The 21,307-nt window shown below is 40.6% G+C and overlaps 1 protein-coding gene across 1 annotated transcript; it reads left to right on the top strand.

Moving 5' to 3' along the window:
- The first annotated feature begins 130 nt into the window (after nt 1–130).
- On the top strand, nt 131–12,929 carry ABCG8 (ATP binding cassette subfamily G member 8). Its single transcript, XM_027723404.2, has 13 exons — nt 131–306; nt 1,752–1,856; nt 2,596–2,752; nt 4,708–4,946; nt 5,352–5,484; nt 6,568–6,837; nt 8,706–8,871; nt 8,962–9,054; nt 9,375–9,574; nt 9,702–9,778; nt 11,122–11,389; nt 11,928–12,055; nt 12,535–12,929. Exons 1-13 carry the CDS (start codon nt 253–255, stop codon nt 12,670–12,672), a joined length of 2,028 nt encoding a protein of 675 aa, XP_027579205.1. The 5' UTR covers nt 131–252; the 3' UTR covers nt 12,673–12,929.
- The last annotated feature ends 8,378 nt before the right edge of the window (nt 12,930–21,307 follow it).

The following is a 21,307-nucleotide window of genomic DNA, read 5'->3' on the forward strand; positions in this document are numbered from 1 at the left end:
TCCTGAGAACAACTGATCAGCGATTAGCTGAAGCCGCTATCTGATGTACCTTTAGCCCGAGCTGTACTGTCCCAGAGGAGGGGAATATTTCCCTGTCCACGGGGTCACGCCAGCTGCAGAGACACAGCATGCCAGGAGATACGGTGCTGCGGTGAAGGTGCCCGGAAAGGACTGAGTTCCAAACCAAGAGGAGAAGGATTTCTTTCAAAGAGACAAGTCAAACCACTGCAAGGAGTGAGACCTTCCACCACCATGATGAAGGAAACCACTGAAAATGTCTCTCTGGATGATGCCGGCTGGAGCCAGGTGACATTCAAGGGCTTGCCAGGGAGTGAGACCTGCAGGGAGTCGGGAGGGACCTGATGGGCTCAGCTTTCTGCAGCTACAGTGCTTGCTGAGAACTGGGAGAGGCAGGCAGGCAGCCTTCCCACAGGGCTTTTGCAGCTGGTGAGCCCTCAGCTCATCCAGCTCTGAAATGGGGAGCAGAAAGTGTCCACACCCCCCACCAGAGCATACTGAGGATGAGGCCAGTTCTCAGATGCCACAGTGGTGGAACTGAGAGGGGCGATCTCCAAATATGTGGATGGAGGAGAAAGCCCCTCAGCATGGCCTGGACCGGCTTTCCCAGGATATGCCTTCAGACTGATACCCACATTTGCTGGGGAGCACCTGTTTTCAAAAATTAGGTTCAACATAAGCGAGAGCACAGAGTGCTTTGGCAGTAGCAGGAGCTTGGAGGGCTTTCATGCGGCTTTTCAGGCTGCTTGGTGCGACATTGCTTTCTGCTATCTAGACTGTATCTAGATTGAAAAGATTAATCAGCCTTGTTTGCTGTGAGGGTATGTGGTGCACACTAAGATCGTGGTCATCAGCTGCCAAAGATACCACAGGCATGGATAGGGGCTGCTACACAGAGAACAGGTATGTTTGCCTTGGCTAGAAATGAGTCTGACTCGTAGGAAAAGCACAGGGCTTCAGGAAAGATATGGCTGTCTGGAGTAAAAACTGCAGGCATGCACACAGAGTTACACCCAAATCCAGAAAGCTGCCTCAGCAACGACTTCATAATTGCAGATGTATGCAAAACGTTAACCAAGCCAAGCAGAGACTCTTGTTATTTTAACTGATACCTCAGAACAGTAAGTTCCACAGTTGACAAACTGTAAATTTAAAAAACAAAAGAGGAGAAAGAGACTGTACTTGTGGTTGTATACCCACTTGTTCACAAATTCTCCAAGTTTGAGTCCATGTGGAATTCAACAACAGATATACTTCCAGTGAACACTAATTTTTAGCTGCCATAACTTATGTATGGCATAAGTTTTTTATGTATGGCAGCTAATTTTTAGCTGCCATAACTATATGCACTATTTTGGTCAAGTAGACTGACACTGCTGAAGCACTGTATCTTTTTTCCTCATAAAAAGGAAAAAAAGAAAGAGTCTAATCTCTTTATACTGACATGACATTTATCTCCATTTTGAATGACTGCTTTTAAACTAGCAACTAGAAAAGCACAGCACAGCATTTTTGGCCCTCATACATGTCACTAGAACAAAGTACGTTTCACACTGATTAACAGATAATAGATAACTTATTTCAACCCCTCAGACTTTTGCACTACAGTAACTCAATATTGTTATATTCCATAAATATATTTACCTTTGTGCTTTGTCTTTTCTGAACTCAGATTTTAACAGTACTTTAGTTGTTGTAATTAACTGTTGCAATTAACCTAACAACTTTTCCAGACCAAGCCCCAGGATGCTATTTTTTCCTCTGAAGAAGATAACAGTCTGTATTTCACATACAGTGGGAAATCAAACGTTCTTGAGGTCAAAGAACTCAATTACCAGGTAAGAATTGTCATTTAAATACCTCCCTTCAGCAGGAAGCATATCCAGCAATGCCTGTTTCTATACACAAGCCATTTTAAAAGCCAAACAAAGTCGAAAAAGTTCACACAACTGTTGCACAGTCAAATACGTGGTTTTGTGAGTAGAATCATACTCTTGGTTGCAATACTGACAGCAGACTAACCCCTCCATTGTAAATTTATTTAGTAAAGCAAGGGGGTAAGACAGAAAGAGAGATCTGTTTCTAAGCTCTGCTTTTTTTCAGTCTTGAGCAAAATTATTCCTCTGAGTGTTGGGGCAGAGGGACTTTCTGTCAGGCTAGCGATGTTGGGAGCCCTGGCTGGCAAAAATGAGTATGTGGAAGGAGATGAAGAGAGGATGACTAATAAGGAGGATTTCAAGGAACCAGTGAAATTTTTCATCTCCTTTGTGCCACCGTGGCATCTGAAGTAGATTTCACAATTTTCAGTTTAATAGAATTTCAAATTACATTAAAATTTTTAAATATTTAAAATTTACAATAGCAATAAGTTTCCAAAGTAACAGAGAACAGAGATAGATTTAGTGATTAACGGAATGAGAAGTAAAACACAAAACCCATAGATGGCTGCAAAAGAACTTCTTTCCATGTATTTCTGAAGATTAACAATGATATTCTTTGCTTGTAACATTGTAACTTTGAAGATATTTGTTGCTAAATAGTTTATTGCTTGAAGGGACTTGTTTATTTCTTTATTAGGTTAACACAGCATCCCAGATTCCCTGGTATGAAAACCTTGCACAGATGAAAATGCCCTGGACCTGGAAATCGGATCCCCATTCTCGTGTGCCAATAATCCAGAATCTGAATTTAAAAGTTCGAAGTGGTCAGATGCTGGCTATTATAGGAAGCACTGGTAAGAGCAAACAAATTTCAGGATATGACCAACTCTCAGATAAAATGTACACAGCCAAGAGCAGTTTTTTTAATGTCAAAATCTAGTTGAGGAAAAAACTATTGGCAATGTGTCACTTAAATGCATTCTTTAAGTGACATGATCTATGAGGAAACAAAGAATGATACCACGGGGAGGAGGGGAGTTGGGTTTAAGATTGATTTTCAAACCCAATTTTGTTATGCCTTCCACACATTTGCTAATTGTTTCCTGAGGTGTAGTGGGGTATTGTCATAATTGTGGCCTTGAAGGCCCAGATCTGCTGGACATGAATCAGCTTCATGGCTCAGATTCAAAACAGGCCAATTGCAGGTCTTACCCAGAAAACAGAGCAGACAAATGAGGACAGACCCCATAAGAAAGATCAATGCCAACTTGCATAGCCATAAGTAGGAATTCCCTTTGGATTGAAACAATTCTAACAGGACAAAATATTGCATTTGGGTTAATTAAGAGAAACTTACAGAGAAGAAAAGACAGTTCCACTTTTGTTTGGGGTCTCTGCTTTACAACGTCTTTTTCTTTTTTTCCTTCATTTTCTGGTGGGACAAGTCTAATCTTCTCCAAGGTGAGGTTGTCTAATGGAGAGGTGGCCTTTTCCCCATATGTTCAATTGAATCTAAGCTCATCTAGGGAGATAAGAAGTAGACACATGATGTGCTAAACTGAAGTAAAAAGTACTTTACTTTAGAGGGAAAAACCTCCATGCTGTGTCTCCACTAGACTCTTATGTATCTCAGTGATTCAGTGAAGATCCTCTCTATCAAAGACAAGGCATATTTGCCAAAAAGTTTGAACTTTATTTCTACAAAAAGAGGTGTTTCTTCCCTATTGCCATGGGAATTTTTTTCTTACTACATATCCCTAATGTAATAGAAGCTGTACCTTAGAGATTTTCCCAAAAATAAAAGGAAAAGCTTGTGATGAAATAATATATAAAGTTATAGATATAGCACCTTTGTAAGATAACATACACTGAGCACAAACCCCTTTCAGCAAACTAGTCAAACTATTTTCAAAAGCTGTTTATCATTTATTTCATCAAATGCCTTAATAAAATGGATTAAACTGCTGATGGGTTTCACATTGTCAATGGCAATCAATATGTCACTCTTAAACAGAGCAATATGTGGTTTACAGATGGATGGGTTTCTTTTTTTAAAATGTATATATGAAGAAACAAGTGTGGAGTTAATCTTTCAACAGGGAGACTAGAAATAAATGACATTTAATCATAATAAGAGAGCTCTCTGTGTTTACATACAGTATCATACACTAAAAAGGAAAAATTCATTTGCTATTTAGCTCCAAATCAGGTTTTGTTTTCATTGCTTTACTTTTCCTACCTCTGGTTATGAGCCAGCTTTTCTTAATTATTTAACTGTCTTTTTGTCTTATTTAAGTCATAATAATTTTTATTTCAATCATGATTAAGGTTCTTATTGTCTGTATAATCACTCAGCACCTTAGTCGTTCAGCTGATCCAGCTGCTGCATCTGAATTCACAAATCCCTCCACAAAGAAAGCTCTTGCTTAGCATTTGGGTGTCAGCCTTGCAGCCAGGGCAAGACACCACCTGTCACCTATGTTTCAAAAGTGAAAGAAAGGTAACCAAAGAGATCTTTCTTCTTGTGTTCATGGAACTACCCTCAACGCCCAACCTCCCAATTCTGCTAAGAAATGACAAGGGTTAAAGCCCCATACTCCAGTCCAGAGGGGAGAGATTTCCTGAACATGAATTTATAGTCATTATTTTCTTTGAAGACCATTCCGTCCCCGTGGCTTTGGAAAAACTGCAGGAAGTGTTGTGTAAGAGATGCTAAGGAACAAAAATTTCTATCCGCTGTCTGTGACAAGACCATTTTTCAAAATGATCCCTTGGGAATTAATTTAATTTTCAATTTTGACTTTTCTAGCTGGTGGAAAGACATCCTTGCTTGACGTGATAACCTGCCGGGATCATGGAGGCAAAATCAAGTCTGGTCAAATCCTGATCAACAACGAACCCAGCACTCCCCAGCTTGTTAGGAAATGCATAGCACACGTGCGGCAGGATGACCGACTGCTCCCCCACCTGACTGTCAGAGAAACACTATTGTTCGTTGCCAAACTGCGCCTTCCGAAGTTTTTTTCAGACTCACAAAGGAAAAAAAGGGTAATTAAGCTGTTGGAAAAAAGTAAAGTTGTCAAAAATGTGTCTGACAGGAATTATCCAAGAGATCCTGTGTGTTTGGAGTCAGAACAGCTAATCTGATATTTTTTCATGTAGATTATGAATTATACACCTTTTTCATCTTTCAAGATAGAAACCAGCAATTGTTCCAAAGCTCATAAAAAATGACAATCTAGAGAAAGCATTACAGAGGCTGAAAGATGAACTAAATTTTTGATCGCTGAGTCTTTTTTAATGTTATCTCTAAAACCAAGAGTGTCTCTTGATCATATAGCTCTGAAATATCCAGACGAATTTTAACCACGTTCATCTTATTTTCAGTTTTATCTGTGCACGAGTGTCCAAATGAACACTTGCTTTCTCTCTGTTGCCCTTCGGATCCCCCAGGTAGAAGATGTCATAGCAGAGCTGCGCTTGCGCCAGTGTGCAAACACCAGGGTAGGGAACGAGTTCCTCCGTGGCGTTTCAGGAGGCGAGAGGCGGAGAGTGAGCATCGGTGTGCAGCTGCTCTGGAACCCGGGTGAGCAAAACCCTGACACCTTCCTCGTGCCTACCACAGACCACCCGGGGATAATGGGGCAGTAAATGAAGACAGGAGCTTTCAGACAGACACACTGCCCCAGGGGCAGCTTAAGGAGTTCATACTCAGAGCACTTAACCTGGCACCACCCTCTGCCAGAGGTTACCTCTCCACAGCACAGTTAGACACAGTGACCGAATGCTGGCCCATTTGCTTAAATTGAAATCATTGCTGATCACAGATAAAACTGTGATTATTACAGTAATAATTCTGTAAACAGAGTGTTTTTTAGCAGCTGGCCCACTAGTGTTTCTGTCACCTTGGCCAATGGAAAAGCGGAAGCAGACCAAGGCAGAGCCCCCCTGGGATGCTTCACCCACCGCTCTCACCCACCATCACAAAGACTACTAAAGTTGCCTGAAGTTACCCTCAAGCAGTGTTCTGGTCTGTGCATACCAGTGTAACATTTTTGTTTATCTGACCACATACCACAAGTTATTTTGGAAGGCTGCTGGCCTATTGTAACATGGAGATTGTTTTCCTTTCCTCTGACCCAGCCCCCATTTACATGTACAGTATTCACAGGGAAGGTAATTTTCTTGGCTGTATAGTCAGTCCTTGCAGTGTTGTGCAACTCACTGACATGGCTGGCTCATGCAGCAGGTGAACTAGAAACTTCCATTGTCTTCAGTAGAAGCAAAATAAGAGGCTAAATCCACAGCTGATTTTTCTGGATTGAATCCCTTATCTGATCTTATATATATCAAAAGCACTACTAACCTGACTGAGCGTCTTGTTAAGCAAGATTTGACATCAGTTTTTTCACTGGGAAATGGATTTGAACATTTTTTGCTTGTATAGGGTTATATTTTTGTAATTATGGAGAAAGAAAAAGATTTTTTTATTTTGTAAGAAGTGATGCTCAGGAATAAATGCTCTGGTACTGAAGTAAAAGAATATATTTTTTTCCTTTAAATTTAAAAATAATCGGTGACATTTCATGCACTAGCACCATTTCATTTAGAACATATTTTCCAAATCAAACATGCTGCTTTCCACATCTAAACTTATTGTATTTGGCAGGAATACTCATACTTGATGAACCCACATCTGGACTGGACAGTTTTACTGCACATAACCTCGTGATAACATTATCCAGACTGGCCAGGGGAAACAGATTGGTTCTTCTTTCACTTCATCAGCCTCGGTCAGATATCTTCCAACTGTTTGATTTAGTACTTCTGATGACTTCTGGACTCACTGCCTATTGTGGAACAGCTAGAGACATGGTCCAGTATTTCACAGAACTAGGCTACCCCTGCCCAAGGTACAGCAATCCTGCGGATTTCTATGGTCAGTATCAAGCACTGCCAAAAGAAAAGGTTACTGGAAATCATTTGCTTTCATAATTGTCTAACTAACATTGATTTTTGTAGACAATAACTGTCTTAGAAATGTCTTATAACTGACTCAAATCAATATTGCAGCAAGTTCCATTTTTAATGAGATCCCTATTTCTCAGTACAGAAAATGTAAGAAAAACAAGATGTATGGACAAAAGCAATTTTTTAAAAAATCCTCCTTCTAACCCTGACAGGTATAGCAACTCCTCTGCATGTTTAGCACACTTAACCCCATGTTTTAGCTGGTTGAAACTTTGACTGAGAAAGACACAGATAGACTGATGAACTGCTTTCTGTAGCCAGTTCTCTGACTTCTCAATCAAGAAATGTAGAAGCTAGTTTCCCCAGAGTGAGCAATAACATGTACCTGGAACAGTAAATGGGAAAGAGAAGTCTGCCCAAAAGAGCACACCAGAAGGGAGAAAAAGCTAACCCAAAAAAGCAATCCTTTTACTCCTCAAAGAAAGTTTACATGGTTTCAAATCCATTCTTCTTCTGGTTTTTGCAACGTGGAAAGGGAATCTGACCCTCTTAATCTAATGGGCGGGAATCTCTTAACAGAGGCTGGTTCAGTTGCAGCCCTTAGGTCTTTGCACTCAAGTTGGCCAGGAAACCTCACACAGACACCAGTGAGTGCTCTGGAGTAACCTCTTCAGCTGTGCCTATGTGGCAGGCAACGTCAGCTGTGCAGAGATAAACAGAAGTTAAATTTGCTGTCAAGCCCTACAAAAAGACCTTTGTCACCATCAGGGTTCAGAGCAGTCCTCAGCCAAGGACAGCCTCGAGGAAGGCTTGAGCACCCCTGTAGGGGAACGGAGAGGCAGTCCTGGACAAACTTGTAGCTGCTGCCTGCAGTTACAAACCCCTACGACACAGAGGTAGGGAGGGATGAGAGAGGGAGGTAGAAGATCTTTTAGCAATACGTAGAGTCAGCACCCATAGGAAAAGAAATATGGGCAGCAGAAAGGTGGAAATAGGACGGGATGGCAGAGGATCCACAGCAAGAAGGAGCACATGATGGAAACACACAAATGCTGGCTGGTGTCTGATAGAAAAACAGGAGACCATGCTAGAAGGGAAGACAGGGCAGATTGAACTAATTTCTGGTGGACTCCTGCTAAGGAGTGGCTGAACAGAGATGATCAGCCCAATGCAAGGAATCAGGAAGTGTGCAGCAATAGTTCTCTCAGAAAGCATCTGCAAAACATCAGGTATTGTCAGTCTACATTGAAGGTCAACATGGGAAAATACTACTATAAGTTTAGATTTTTAAAAAAATCATTTTGTTAAGTAAAAAAACAATGCTAAGTCAACTACTGTCTCTCTATGTTGTCCTTAGATAATACCCTTTTTGGACTTTCTCAATATCTGGTAAAGTTTATGGCACCTCCATAAGATACAAATAAGATGATAACTGTAATTTTTCAGATGAAGAAAGAAACATGTGATTTAAGTCAAAGTCACATAAAAGATTGTAAATGCCTACACACCAGGAAGGAAATTCAAATAGCTTTTTTTCTCAGCACTCCTCTCAAGGCACTATGAAATTGCGACAAATCTGAAATAGTAGTTTATAATATTATAATAAGCAATTATGTAATCTCTCAGTGATTCATTGAATCACTAGGTAAGAAACACACACATGAACAATCCGTTCATCTCTAACTGCCTAAGGTAACTGATAAAGTTCTAACTATTGTAAGTCAATGCATGTACACAGGTTGTACTATCTGTTCACAGCGAAATCCCTGATTCTAAGCACATCATAAAGTTATCACTTCTATAGCATATGGACTTACATCAAATAATGTCTTGCAGTTGATTTGACCAGTATCGATAAACAAACTGCAGAAAAGGAAATGGAAAGCCGAAAAAGAGCAAATACTCTTGCCAACTTGTTCCTAGAAAAAGTCAAACATTTTGATGACTTCTTATGGAAAGTTACTGAAGGAGACAATGTTGTGACCACAGTCAGCAACCAAAGGTAAAGAAAAGAGTGTCATACAGAGGATCTGAAACAATAGCTACAGCCTGTGCTAATTTCAATTTTTTTTTCTCTTTTTCTTTTGAACAGGTCCCATTTAAACTCAGAAGAGGCTATCAACATGCCTCACCATTCAAGTGATCAGTTACCAGGAGCCTTAAAGCAGTTCACTGTATTATTAAGGTAAACTTCTCTTCAGCATAAACAGTAACGTATCATGCCCATTTGCATTTTAAATCATAAGAAAGAAGCACAAAATGTCCCAAATCCATTGCCTTCCTTCAAGCTTTCAGCATTTCAGGCCTGAAATACTCAGTGGCTACAGATGCTTCATAGCTTGGATTAGGTAAAAGCCTTTACAGAAAGAGGCAGCCCAACTCCCACCACAGTCAAAGTCAGCAAGTTCCATGAATTGATTTTAACAGTGTTTGGGGCAATGTCTCTGAACAGTGACTGGCATTATTAAGTACTGTATCTTACAGTCAATGTTGCTGTTTTCCTAGTCGTCAAGTCTCCAATGACTTCCGAGATCTTTCAACGTTACTAATCCATGGACTTGAGGCCCTTCTTATGTCATTATTAATTGGATTTTTGTACTATGGCCATGACAAAGATGGACTCTCTATTCGTGACACAACAGCACTGCTCTACATGATAGGTGCCCTAATCCCATTCACAATAATTCTGGATGTTATTGCCAAATGTAAGTGTCAGTTTTCTTGTAAACATTATAAGCAATCAAAATCAGAAGATTCCTAAATTAATGAAAAAAATTAAACTTATTAATACAATCCAAGGCCTAAAACAATCTGTTTTCTCCTACTCTGCAGGCCATTCAGAAAGAGCAATGCTCTATCATGACTTGGAAGGTGGAATGTACTCTGTTAGCCCATACTTCTTTGCTAAGGTAACTGGTTTTGTTGCCAGGAAATACAAACAGCTGTCTTGAACATTAAAAAAACACAAGCAAATCAAAGACTTGTTGTATAAACAATCAGGTTCATATCAGATTTTGTTCTTTTGTGTCTGCCAGCTAAGGCTATCGTTCTTGCTTCCTTGACATTAATAGATTAAACCTCACACTACTTTAGATCTGTTGCCATAAGTCATGGTTGAGATCCCACACCAGAGAAGCCAAAGAAGAATCTTTCGCTAGGCTGTTTGGCCAAAATTTAAGAAATCTCAAACCCAAATTTGAAGGCTTAGGCAATTTTACATAACCGCATAATTCACTGAAGCATCTCTGAAAGTTTGCTTACATGTCTTGATCTGTAAAACAAAATATTTACATCAAAAGCTAAAGAAAAGGTAAAACAGAAATTACAAACTGTGATGTTTCCAGTAGTAGTTTGGGCCTGTGGTGGTCAGAGATAAAAAAGCCGTATTAAGTGCATAAAGAGCCAGAGTTCCTGGAATTAAATTTAGAACTTTTTTTAAAAATTACATTCTCTTTTTCACAAGGGTTTAGAATAATCCCTTCTTTGTGATGTTGCCGCTGTTAGATGAGTTCTGCCTGCCATGGCATCTGTAATTTAGGTTTCCATTTCTGCACAAGATTTTAAATGCTTATTAGTGGTTGCCAGAGAAAAATATTCTCTGCATTGTGTCACAAAGATTGCACATTATTCACAGAGAAATCGATGTAATTTGTTACAACCTTAGTATTACAGGATAGTAGCAACCCTCTTAGGAACAACTAATGCTCTCTACAGACCTCTTCAGATATTTGAGAAAATCCTATTTATGCTTTTGTTTTACAACAAACTAAGCTGCTAACTGGACTGCCTTTGGGACAAGGTGGGGAATGGACCAACAGCCAAATTTGTCTAAAATTTGATCTAACACTAGGTTCAACCAAATTGGGGCAAATACAGTAGCCATGAGTCAGGCACAGTATTGCTGTTATCAAGCACACCAGTTCTCAGGGAAAGTGTCATAAATTCTTAGAAACTGCCCAAACTGTAACAAAACAAGACCTCTAATCTATTACAGGAGTCCTCTCCATTTAACAGTTAGTTACAGGCAATGTCACAACTGGAGAAAAAACTAGCGTGGATTTCAGTTTCTGCTGCAGATTGTTTTTGCATGTCATTGACAACCCCTAACAGGGAGAGGATTGTGTTCTAGGGGAGTATTTCCTGTAATTTTTATAAGAAGTCCATAAGTACATTAGGGCACATCTCATGTGGTTTTGTAATTATCATTCAACAAATTCTCTTTTTTTATTTAATTTTTCTTCTCCCTGAACAGATTTTGGGGGAGCTCCCAGAACACTGTGCTTTTGTTATAATTTACGGAGTTCCCATCTACTGGCTGGCAAACCTCATTCCTGAACCAGAGCGTTTCCTGTTGAACTTCCTCTCGGTGTGGCTGGCTGTGTACAGTGCCCGTGCCATGGCACTCTGGGTGGCAGCGCTGCTGCCCACCTTGCAGCTCTCGGCCTTCCTCGGCAACGTCCTTTTCACATCGTTCTACCTGAGTGGTGGTTTTGTGATAAGCCTGGAAGGTCTCTGGACAGGTGAGACAAAGCTCCCACCATCCCTCCAAACTGGCTTGGAAACGTCAGTGGCTTTCATCACTGACTAGTTGTCGTGATGCTGCAGGAAAACTCAGCTTTACTCCTACCTTTGCAATTATCTTCTTGGATGGTGACAGTGGAGTCATTCATTTTATATAAGTTTCTCCATCTGAAAATGAGGGAAAAGGAAGTTTGGTCAAAAAAGCACTAGTGAAAGGCTTGATTCTTATGTGGTTGCCAAACTTTTCAGTAAAAAGAATTGTATTCAAAAGACGAAGATGGAGCTCCAGGAAGACTTAGTTGACAGTAGGAGTTTGATGGATATGGATATTAGCTTACTCCTCACTTCCCATCTCCATGTAACAACGTAAAGTATATCTGCTATTTTGTCCAATAATAAACTCCTACATGTTTACAGCCTCTGGCTGTCAAGAAATGAGACAAAGCTGCTGTATTTGGCAGTAGCACAGCAGTTTTTGAGGTCTCAAGTTTTGTGTATGTATATCAATTTCTTTCGTTCTGTTTTTTCTTTTTTCAGTTCCTTTTTGGGTTTCTAAAATCTCTTTCCTCAGATGGAATTTTCAAGGAATGATGCAAATTCAGTTCACTGACCGGATGTATGAAATGACTGTTGGAAACACTACTTTTCAAATACCAGGGAAATTTGTAAGTCAGTAACAAAAACTGTTATAAACATTTAATTGTTTCCCCAACGGGTGGAAAGCCTGTCATATTTAAATGGATGTTGTAGGCCTCAAATTTGGCAAATGCCAAATCAGTGCGTGAAGTCATGTTACACTTAGTATATTGTAAATTCGTCCTTAAAGATGTCCCTATAGCAGTCACTCATATGCCTTTCTTTTAGTTGAAGAGAAAAAAAAAAAGAAAATAATCGTGGGCCACTATTTTCTACACAAAACCCAACTATGCACTTGCTGAAACTGTTCAGAAGCTGAACTGTGTTCCTCTGAAACAGGAATAGCGTAGCTGCAACCTGCTATCAAACAACTCCGAAAGATACATCCAGCTGGAAACCAAGGGGAAAGATGGCATGGGCCAAGGGAACTCACATGTAAAATACACTTCACAGATCCAGCATGAAAATTTTGTGCCTTTTCCCAATTTTGTGTTATTGGTCATTACAGATCATTCAGTCTCTGGACTTGGACTCCCATCCTCTCTACGTGAGCTACCTCATCCTCATTGGTATCATTTGCAGCTTCCTGCTTTTATACTATTTATCTCTGCGCTTCATCAAGCAGAAATCAACCCAAGACTGGTAACAGCAGAGGAGGCAGCAGGTGACAGCGTCCCTTGCAGGAAGGTAGGGGAAGAACGAGCCCAATTTTGGTCCCCCCCGGCAGCCTCCCAGAAGAGGCGGGCGCCGGCAGCGCGGCTGCCACAGGATGGCAGCAGAACCCCAGGAGTCGGGATGCGGGCTGTGCTCCCCGCAAGGCTGCCACGGACAGCAGCTTCAGCCTGGGCTGGGGGTTCGGGGTGGGCTTTGGGCTTTTTGTTTGCTTGACACGCGGTTTTCATAGGTGACAAGGCATACATGAGTTCTCCACACCTGGATATATTCTGAGCTATGGGCGACCGATTTAAAAGGACCCGTTGCACATTGTAAGAGCTGATATTTTAGTATATAATGTTTGAACATACAGTGATCACATACTTAATTCAAAGAACTGCGAGAGAAAAGGATCGAAACACTACTTTCTGTGGCATATATGACATTCAGCACTCACAAACACAGCACAGAGGAAAGCAACACAGAAGATTTCACAGGTGCTTCAGGAGAACATGTGCAATGATGGAATATAGAACTGTTAACTACTCTGTGTTATTTCTAATTCCTTATGTATTTTAAAGCTTTGCCTTTATATTCCAGTTAGATGCTGATGATGCCCAAAATAGGTATTTGCTTACTGTAGAGATGATAACAATAAAATTATTTCAAATACATACTAATTGATTGCTGTTAACAACATCTTTCTCCCTGGCAGTACAAATCATAGCAATTCACCAAGTTTGCTTCCTAAGGTTCTCAGGTAGAAAATACCAACCTGCCCCTGAGTAATTAAAAATCTAACAATGCAATCTATTAAATGCTTGCAATTGTGCACCTAGTTTTGCTCAGAAAATTAGTATCAGTAAATAAATGGGCATAATTCACACACAGTCACAGTAAGTGCATGTACAAATTAGGTGTACAGTTGTGAGCATTTTGTAAGATTAGCTTGCTGCTTTTAAATGTTTAGATGCATATCTCCGTTCTTATATACAGAGACCCAAAGCAGATCGACTACTTGACTTTCATTTACATGTTCCATACAGTGGAAAACTCCTCCTGTAATCGGCTATAATGACCCAGATACTGTTACGTAAATCCCAAGGTTTGGTTTGGGTTTTTTTTTAAGAATTAAGAATGACAGAACATCCATATTTTATTGTTCAATTTGGCAGTTAGGACTGCCACATTACTTTCCACAGATTCCACGAGGCAATATATTCCCAGGAAGACCTTGGTCTAAAGATATTAAACAGGACTGATAAAGTAAGATCTTCAGCCCTAGGCAGTAGTAGGAATCCAAAACACTCCAAGGTTCTTCTAAGGCGAATTCTACCATATCTTTCTGGTTCTGCTGTATTTGATTTCAAAAAAACCCACTTGATCTGATTTCAGTGCCATTTTGAAATTATCAGATTTTCATTGCCTTTTAATGGCAAAGCCAATTCTTTCAGTCCAATTCAGCATCATTAAATTGTCAGAATAGCAGCTTCCTGTTTGATTCTTAATTATTCCTTTTTATTATATTTAAGACATTTAATTTTTTTTTAATGGTTTACTCTTCTTTGTAATGATCTGTTGTGATTAGAATCTCTTTTATATTACACTGAAGTTTTAAGGGTATATATTGGTACTTCTAGTCTAAACCTCTATTTTCAAGGTATTTAGAGGATTAAATTCTAGGCTGACTCTCTGTTGTGAATTCACTTTGATGTTTAATAAAAAAAAAAGGAGAGACACAATGGGAGAAATTAAAGACATAAGGGACAGCTCTGAATTTTAGGGGCATATTGTCATGCACAGAAATCTTCAGGCATCTAGATAAGAATATACCATAGCCTTAACTTTGAATTTCCTTCCTTTTGTGAAATTAGTCAGGCTGCTGACATTACTTAAACAGCCTTTTTCAATTTAAAATTCCACCCTCTTAACATTATGCAGCAGGACCAAACGGTGTGAGTGTTTCAGAGGTGGTGTTATGACAAGGGTAGATGTATACATAATGGGGACTTGAGCAGTGAGCCGAGGAACAGCCAGCATGTGGAGTGGAGGAAGAGCTATCATAGGAGGTGGCCAGGCCTCTGTTTACATAGAAAAAGCTCATATTCTATATACTACAATTACATTAGCACACTGCCTATGATCATATCTTGTTTCCTTGATGCTGAGAGATGGGGAATATAGGCTGTGATTATTGTTACAGGCTTTAGCAATAAGAAGGTAGGAGCCTTGAAATACCAGCAATTAGCGTTCACGCCTAACAATAGCATGCTGTGGGGCTGTGTACAGAGAAGAGCACAGGGAAGAGTGGGTGGATGACACACAACCTGCCCCACTCGCGCTACCAGGAGTTGCAAATAGTGCAGGTTTAGGGGAATTAGGCATCTCTCAGCCAGTGAAGCTCATGCCGTATGCTTTGGCCTCTACTCACACTTCCACAGTGGAGCTGCTGCTGCTGCAAAATCAAATGGTCAGCGAGGCAACAGAAATCTTCCCACGAGTTCTAATCAAGTGTGCCGCTTTCAGCTGGGGTAGAGTTAATTTTCTTCACAGTGGCTGCTATGAGGCTGTGTTTGGGATTTGTGCTGAACACAGGGTTGATAACACAGAGATGTTTTTGTTACTGCTGAGCTGGGCTTACACAGAGCCAAGGCCTTTTCTGATTTTCGTACTGACATGCTGGCAAGGAAGCTGGGGGTGCATGAGAGGCTGGAAGGAGACACAGGCAGGACAGGTGACCCGAACTGACCATAGGGGTATTCCATACCGTATGACATCATGCTCAGTATATAAAGCTGGAGGAAAGAAGGAAGGGGGGTTTTGGAGTGATGGCATTTTGTCTTCCCAAGCAACCATTACACATGATGGGGCTCTGCTCCCCTGGAGATGGCTGAACACCTGCTTGCCCATGGGAAACAGTAAATTAATTCTTTTGCTTTGCTTGTGTACATGGCCTTTGCTTTCTTTATTAAACTGTCATTATCTCAACCCATGAGTTTTCTGGCTTTTGCCCTTCCAATTCTCTCCCCAATCCTGCTGGTGGGGAAGTGAGCAAGCGGCTGCGTGGTGCTTGGCTGCTGGCTGGGGTTAAACCACGACACCAAGGCTAAAAGTCATAACTGAATTTCAGTACAGCTTCGCTCTCCAAGTTTCAGAGTAGCCATTCCTTTTCCTTTGACTGGCCTGTATCAGCCGCAGCTCGCTGTGCCCTCCTGTCTGCACTACCTGTACCAGCATAATCAGAGTTGCTGCAGTCCATAGCAATCTCAACACTAAAGAACACAAGGAAGACACTGCCCAAAACTTACTGTACTGTCTGTTCCACACACAACATTCAGTTTGCTACCAACTTTAGCAATGTGGTTAAGGCAGATGTGCCTCTTGAGCAGAGCACTGCCAGCTAGTCCAACAATGCCACCACCCCAAGGATTCACCTACTGCTGTCTTTGCTCTCCCTGTATCCTCCCTGACCAGCTTCAGAAAGGAACTCCTCAGCCATGGTCTCCTGCAGGCGACTCAGTGAAAAACTGGTTTTGAAATGGCACCACGTTTAATTGGTCGCACGGTTTCCAAGTTGTTTTGTCCAACTACTGTTTGAACTGCCCAGGGCACAACAAAACTGCAACAAGCTATGGGACTTCAGTCTGCAGACATGTCAGAGTGGGGAGTGGGACTATCAAATACAAGCAAAAATAATATTTGTAAGGAAAATTCACCAAATTTAGAACCAAAAAAAAAAAATCTTTCCTGGTTACATAAATATTATAAAGTACTGTCTGGACAACAGAACTGTGTGTTGTTACAGTACCTCTAGAGGTGGCATCTGATCTGTAAAGAAACAGGTAAGACAAATTTGTCATTATTACTTAAGTATTTAATATACAGGCAGAGGTAGGAAGATATTCCCCAATTTCCACTCCAAGTTTATGCAGTCTCTCCACTTGGCAAATGAACAAACTTTTTTAGCACTGGAAAATGGATTACAGAAACACTGCTCTACATATTGGCTTGTGGGTAGTGGCAGTCCTCCAAAATACTTTTAACTCGTCCTTGGGAAAGGACTAGCTTTCATTATGGCTAAGCTAAATCAATAAGTAGCTGCCCAAAGTTTCGTCCTATATTTGTTCATTGCAAAATCCATTGAGAAATGCTAAATAAGTAACAAGTATCAATAGCCATTCCTTTCAATAAAAGTAAAACTCCATGAAATTCTTTTAAAAATAAATCACAGACAATGCAGTACACATGGGGATTCTTTGGGTAAGAAATCGCAGGTGTTGGTATGTCCACTTGGACCAGAAATAACAAACCTTTCAGGTTTTAGCCATAATGATTAATTTTAATGGCAGTAGACAAGAAACAGTGTACACAGAGCTCTGTGACATGCTGACTTTTTTTTTTTTTATACTCGGAGAGCCAAGACAAGCCCTTCATATGTTAGCAGCTATTAATTAAGGCAACAATGTTTAAGCAGTGGGTTGAGGTAATTTTTAAACCGCTTAACCCTTTTAAGAACTGACGAGCTTTAGAAAGCATATATATGAGTGTGTGTTCATATTAATAAGTAGATGTAGAAGTATCTGCACGAATGGATTACATACATATGTATATACACACACAACTAATGCCTATGATTGCTTTTATTTTTTTTAGGGAATATTTAAAAAGCAATTCAGATCCATAATTTATAAAAGTGCTGTTGCCAATTTATATAATTAATTATAAAACTGTTTGCTGACATTTATTTTGTCATTAAATCAAACTTAAAGGTTATTTTGAATTGCAAATTTTGTTGGCATTATTTTGCTTTCATGGTCACAATTAGATACTTTTAATGCTTCCAGTGCTAAAAACCTGCAACTTTAACCCCTCAATCCTCACACCATGGCTCCCAAACCAGCTTCTTCCATCAACAACACATATGTACCTTTTGCTTCTCTTTAAGAACCTGATCAGATTTTGCTAAGATTCCTAGCATTTCTCACTACTGTTTCTGCCTAACACAGTATTTTTTCATGTTTAACAAGTGGGTTTAGAGGCACAAATGTTAATGGACTGGTCAGAAGAACACGGTGAGTAAACAAGCAATGCCACTAGCCTCAAAAAAAAATTTGTATTTTGTAAACAAGCAAATTAGCCCAAATTTTCTAGCAAATGCAGAGCAACTGGAAATCTATAAACATTCACAAATTGTCAAAACCAAAATGCACAGAACAGGAAACTTTCAATAAACTCTCAGTGCCTTGCAATAATATACAACTGTACTAGGTAACAGGTAACATCATCAGCCTTCAAGACACTACCTTTGCTCACTTTCATTTACTGGGGACTGGGGGAAGAGTTTAAAAAAACAACAACAACAACTTCTTGAAAATAAAAAAATTTTCATGTTCCACTGAGAAAGTCAGAAGAAAAAAACACCAAACAGCACAGCCCCCACTCCTATGCCTGTGTAGCCTCCACCAGCAGCTCTGGCCTGACACAAGTAAACATCGTCTTTCTCATGATTCAAGTCGCGATGCTGGGAAGACTGCTCAAAAAGAACTGAGTATTATCCTTAAGAAACACCCCAAATCTTCTACGACTCTTGGTTAAAAATAGCTAATCACCTTGTGGCAGTGCTTCAACTGATGGCAGAAAGGCATGAAGCCGAAAAATGGGAGTTCCAAACCAGGCAGCAACAAAATGTGGTACACGAAAACTCTGAAAAATGCGACACGTGCTGCCCTTATTAGCTGTGACCAGGTACTGGATGTTATGCTACACAAGGCAGTTGCTGGATTTTCATGTGGGTAAGCTGGAGGTCAAACATGTGGTAGCCATCACCCCAAGAGACTCTGATCTCAGCTGAGAAAGGCGAAACACCAACAACTTCTTTGTTCTTTTATCATCCACTTAACAGAATCATTTAATCAACTTTCTGGGTTGTAATTCTTAGGAATAGGGGCACATGCTGCCATTCCCTGCGAAGCCACAGGGGCATTCCAGGCCCGTGGGAACAGGCAAAAAGCCAGCCCTGTCCCACCAGTCCCACAGTAATTCTGGGCACAGTGGCTCTGGCCGTCCTCACCACAAGCTGTACCTGCTTCCCCACCTTCCCCCCCAAATCCTACAAATACTCATGTAAAAAGGTATTTTGGCCAGGTATTGTTGTTGCCAAGAGGAGAGTGCTGTCTGGTCACAGCAGAGCTAAGCACCGCCAAACACTTTGGACAAACTTGCTCCAGGTTTGTCCCTTCTAAAAGCAAGACAAAAGAAAAGTGAATGAATATTTTTAGCTTTATGTACTTCCTAGGGAATTTCTAAGTGCCTTTGTACTAGAAAAACGCCTTGCAGCTCTGTAGTATGTTCAGTGACAGGCGTGTGATAAATTTCCACTGGAAAAAAACCCTTGAACGTGACTGACAATAGTAAAGCCACAAATTACCGTAATTTTATGCCCCCTGCAGCTAGTGGTATAAAACATAGTTTTCAACCTTGTTTTTACTTGCTGAATTTAGACAAATTTATGTTATTGATGACAGTGAGAAAGACACTCAAATACAGAAATTGCATTCCTGGGCATAAAAACAATTGGAGCACAATATTTTATATGTACTATAGGTGCTGAAAAAAATATAGCTGTCATTAAAAATATAAAAAAGATGGAAAACTTAAGGGTTCAAAATAATTATTTTCACATTATATACATATTTATTTTCAGATATCACACTTGATCAGAGTTTTTTGCTCCTCCCTGGAATGCTGAACACGAACCAGGTGTGGCATGCAATATTACTAGCACACTCTCTCTGAACATTAATGTTTGAAATACAGGCTGTGTCAATACTATCATGAAGAAAAGCAAAAACCTTGTTTAAGTCATCTACAGATATACGGTTCCTAATGGATTTTCCAATGAGCATATGCTTTCTATCGTATTTCTAATTTTTAGAGTGTAATTTTATTTACAAAGGGCTCCGAGGGCCCTAAAAATGGGCAACTGCTAGAGATGATCCAGCTTCACAGTTTAACTAACCCTCCACACAGACTGTTCAAGCTACTAACTAAACTAATGGGAGGAAAATCCCAGGGAACTTTGCAAGTAATAAGGGCAACTGCATGATTTATTTTTGGTTTAGGCAGAAAGTTTTTCAGAGTATGGCTAGGTAGTGGGCTCAGCAACCTGACACAGTTGCTTCAGTTACAACCTCACCTCAGGCTGCAATCTCAGTATCAGAACATGCAAAGAAACAGTGATGGTCCCAGTGCCACACACTGCCCCGTATTCAGACTTCTTTTTAGAAGAAGAACCCCAAATTACACTAACAACACACTTACTCCTAACAGTTAACAGTTGCTTTTGAATTTGAGGAGAGGTTGAAGAGGCTGCTGCTGGAACAAACTTCCTTTGGTATTTGTGGCAGATGAAGATGCTCCTGTTCCTTCAGTCAAGCAGCTGTGATTACAGGACTAGTACCATCCCGACTCCCCATGGTAGAAAGGCATTAGGACCAGGTTTGGCTCAGCAGCTCTGATTAGTCCTTCAGGGCCTTGTCCTTCACTGAGCTGGGCTTAGCAGCCAACACACCCTTACAGTCCTTGCTGCTGCCACTTCCTTCTTCTCCAGCAAACATCAAGGAGAAGTGGTTGAAGAGGAGACAGTGCGAGTCATAAGAAAGGCAAGGATCCTTGGTCATCGCCAAGGACATCGATGTCATCGATGTGTCATCGACCACAGCAGCCAACAAGCTGAGGGTTCCTCCTTGCTCCCTCATGGTCCTTTACTCCCAATCCAAGCAGGCCTAAGCATCTTGATGAAGCTGCTGGACTCATCTTAATGAGACCCACAGGACCAACACCCACCCTTCCCCCTTTGCCCATACTTCCCATCCCTCCAGAGTTCCTCTGCAGTGGTCCTATACTTTGACAAACATTCTTCCCAGCCCACCTCCCATAAATAAAAATCCAGCACCCAAGAAGCATTTCAGAGTTGCCTTTGCCAGCCTCAAAGGAGGTCAGGATGACTTTGTCCTGTCCACACCCACCTACTTTCTCTCCAGTCCAAACTGTTTTCTATCTTAAAGTCCACCCTTTACTCCTCCCCTCAAGATTTATCTCTTATCTACAACTTCACTTTTCAGATCTGCCCTGGTTTCCTGGACTATGGGAAGAACAGCAGATGCAAACTACTTGCAAAACCAAGAATTAAACTTGCTGTTGGTTGTCAAGGCTCATCGCTGTGAGAGACTGAGGTTTGCTGCCTTCTGAACCTTGAGTTCATTGGCACTTGCAGCTGAAGGAAATTAAGACAAACACAGAGCTACAGAGAGGTCTGTAGCAATCACTGCAATCTCAATTCTACAGATACCACTGCTTTATCATGGTGTTCAAGAGTAATCACGTGAGAAATTGTGAAGCATCAGCCAATTGCAATATAGAGGTTTAGGAGTATCAGAGAGAAACCTTGCATTAATAGCTTTATCTAAAAGTAGATCAATGTGGAACCCCCGTCTATAGCAGGCACTGCATTAGACAGTTTCTATTATCTCATTTTCTTAATTACAGGAAACAGTAGAGAAAACTCGAACCTCAAACTTCCATATCTGCTCTTATTTCCATATCTAATGGGAAACCCAGTATTTTGC

This window comes from Pipra filicauda, unplaced genomic scaffold (genome assembly GCF_003945595.2).
Source record: "Pipra filicauda isolate LSUMZ 115617 unplaced genomic scaffold, ASM394559v2 scaffold51_size4534324_pilon, whole genome shotgun sequence".
Classification (NCBI taxonomy): Eukaryota; Metazoa; Chordata; class Aves; order Passeriformes; family Pipridae; genus Pipra; species Pipra filicauda.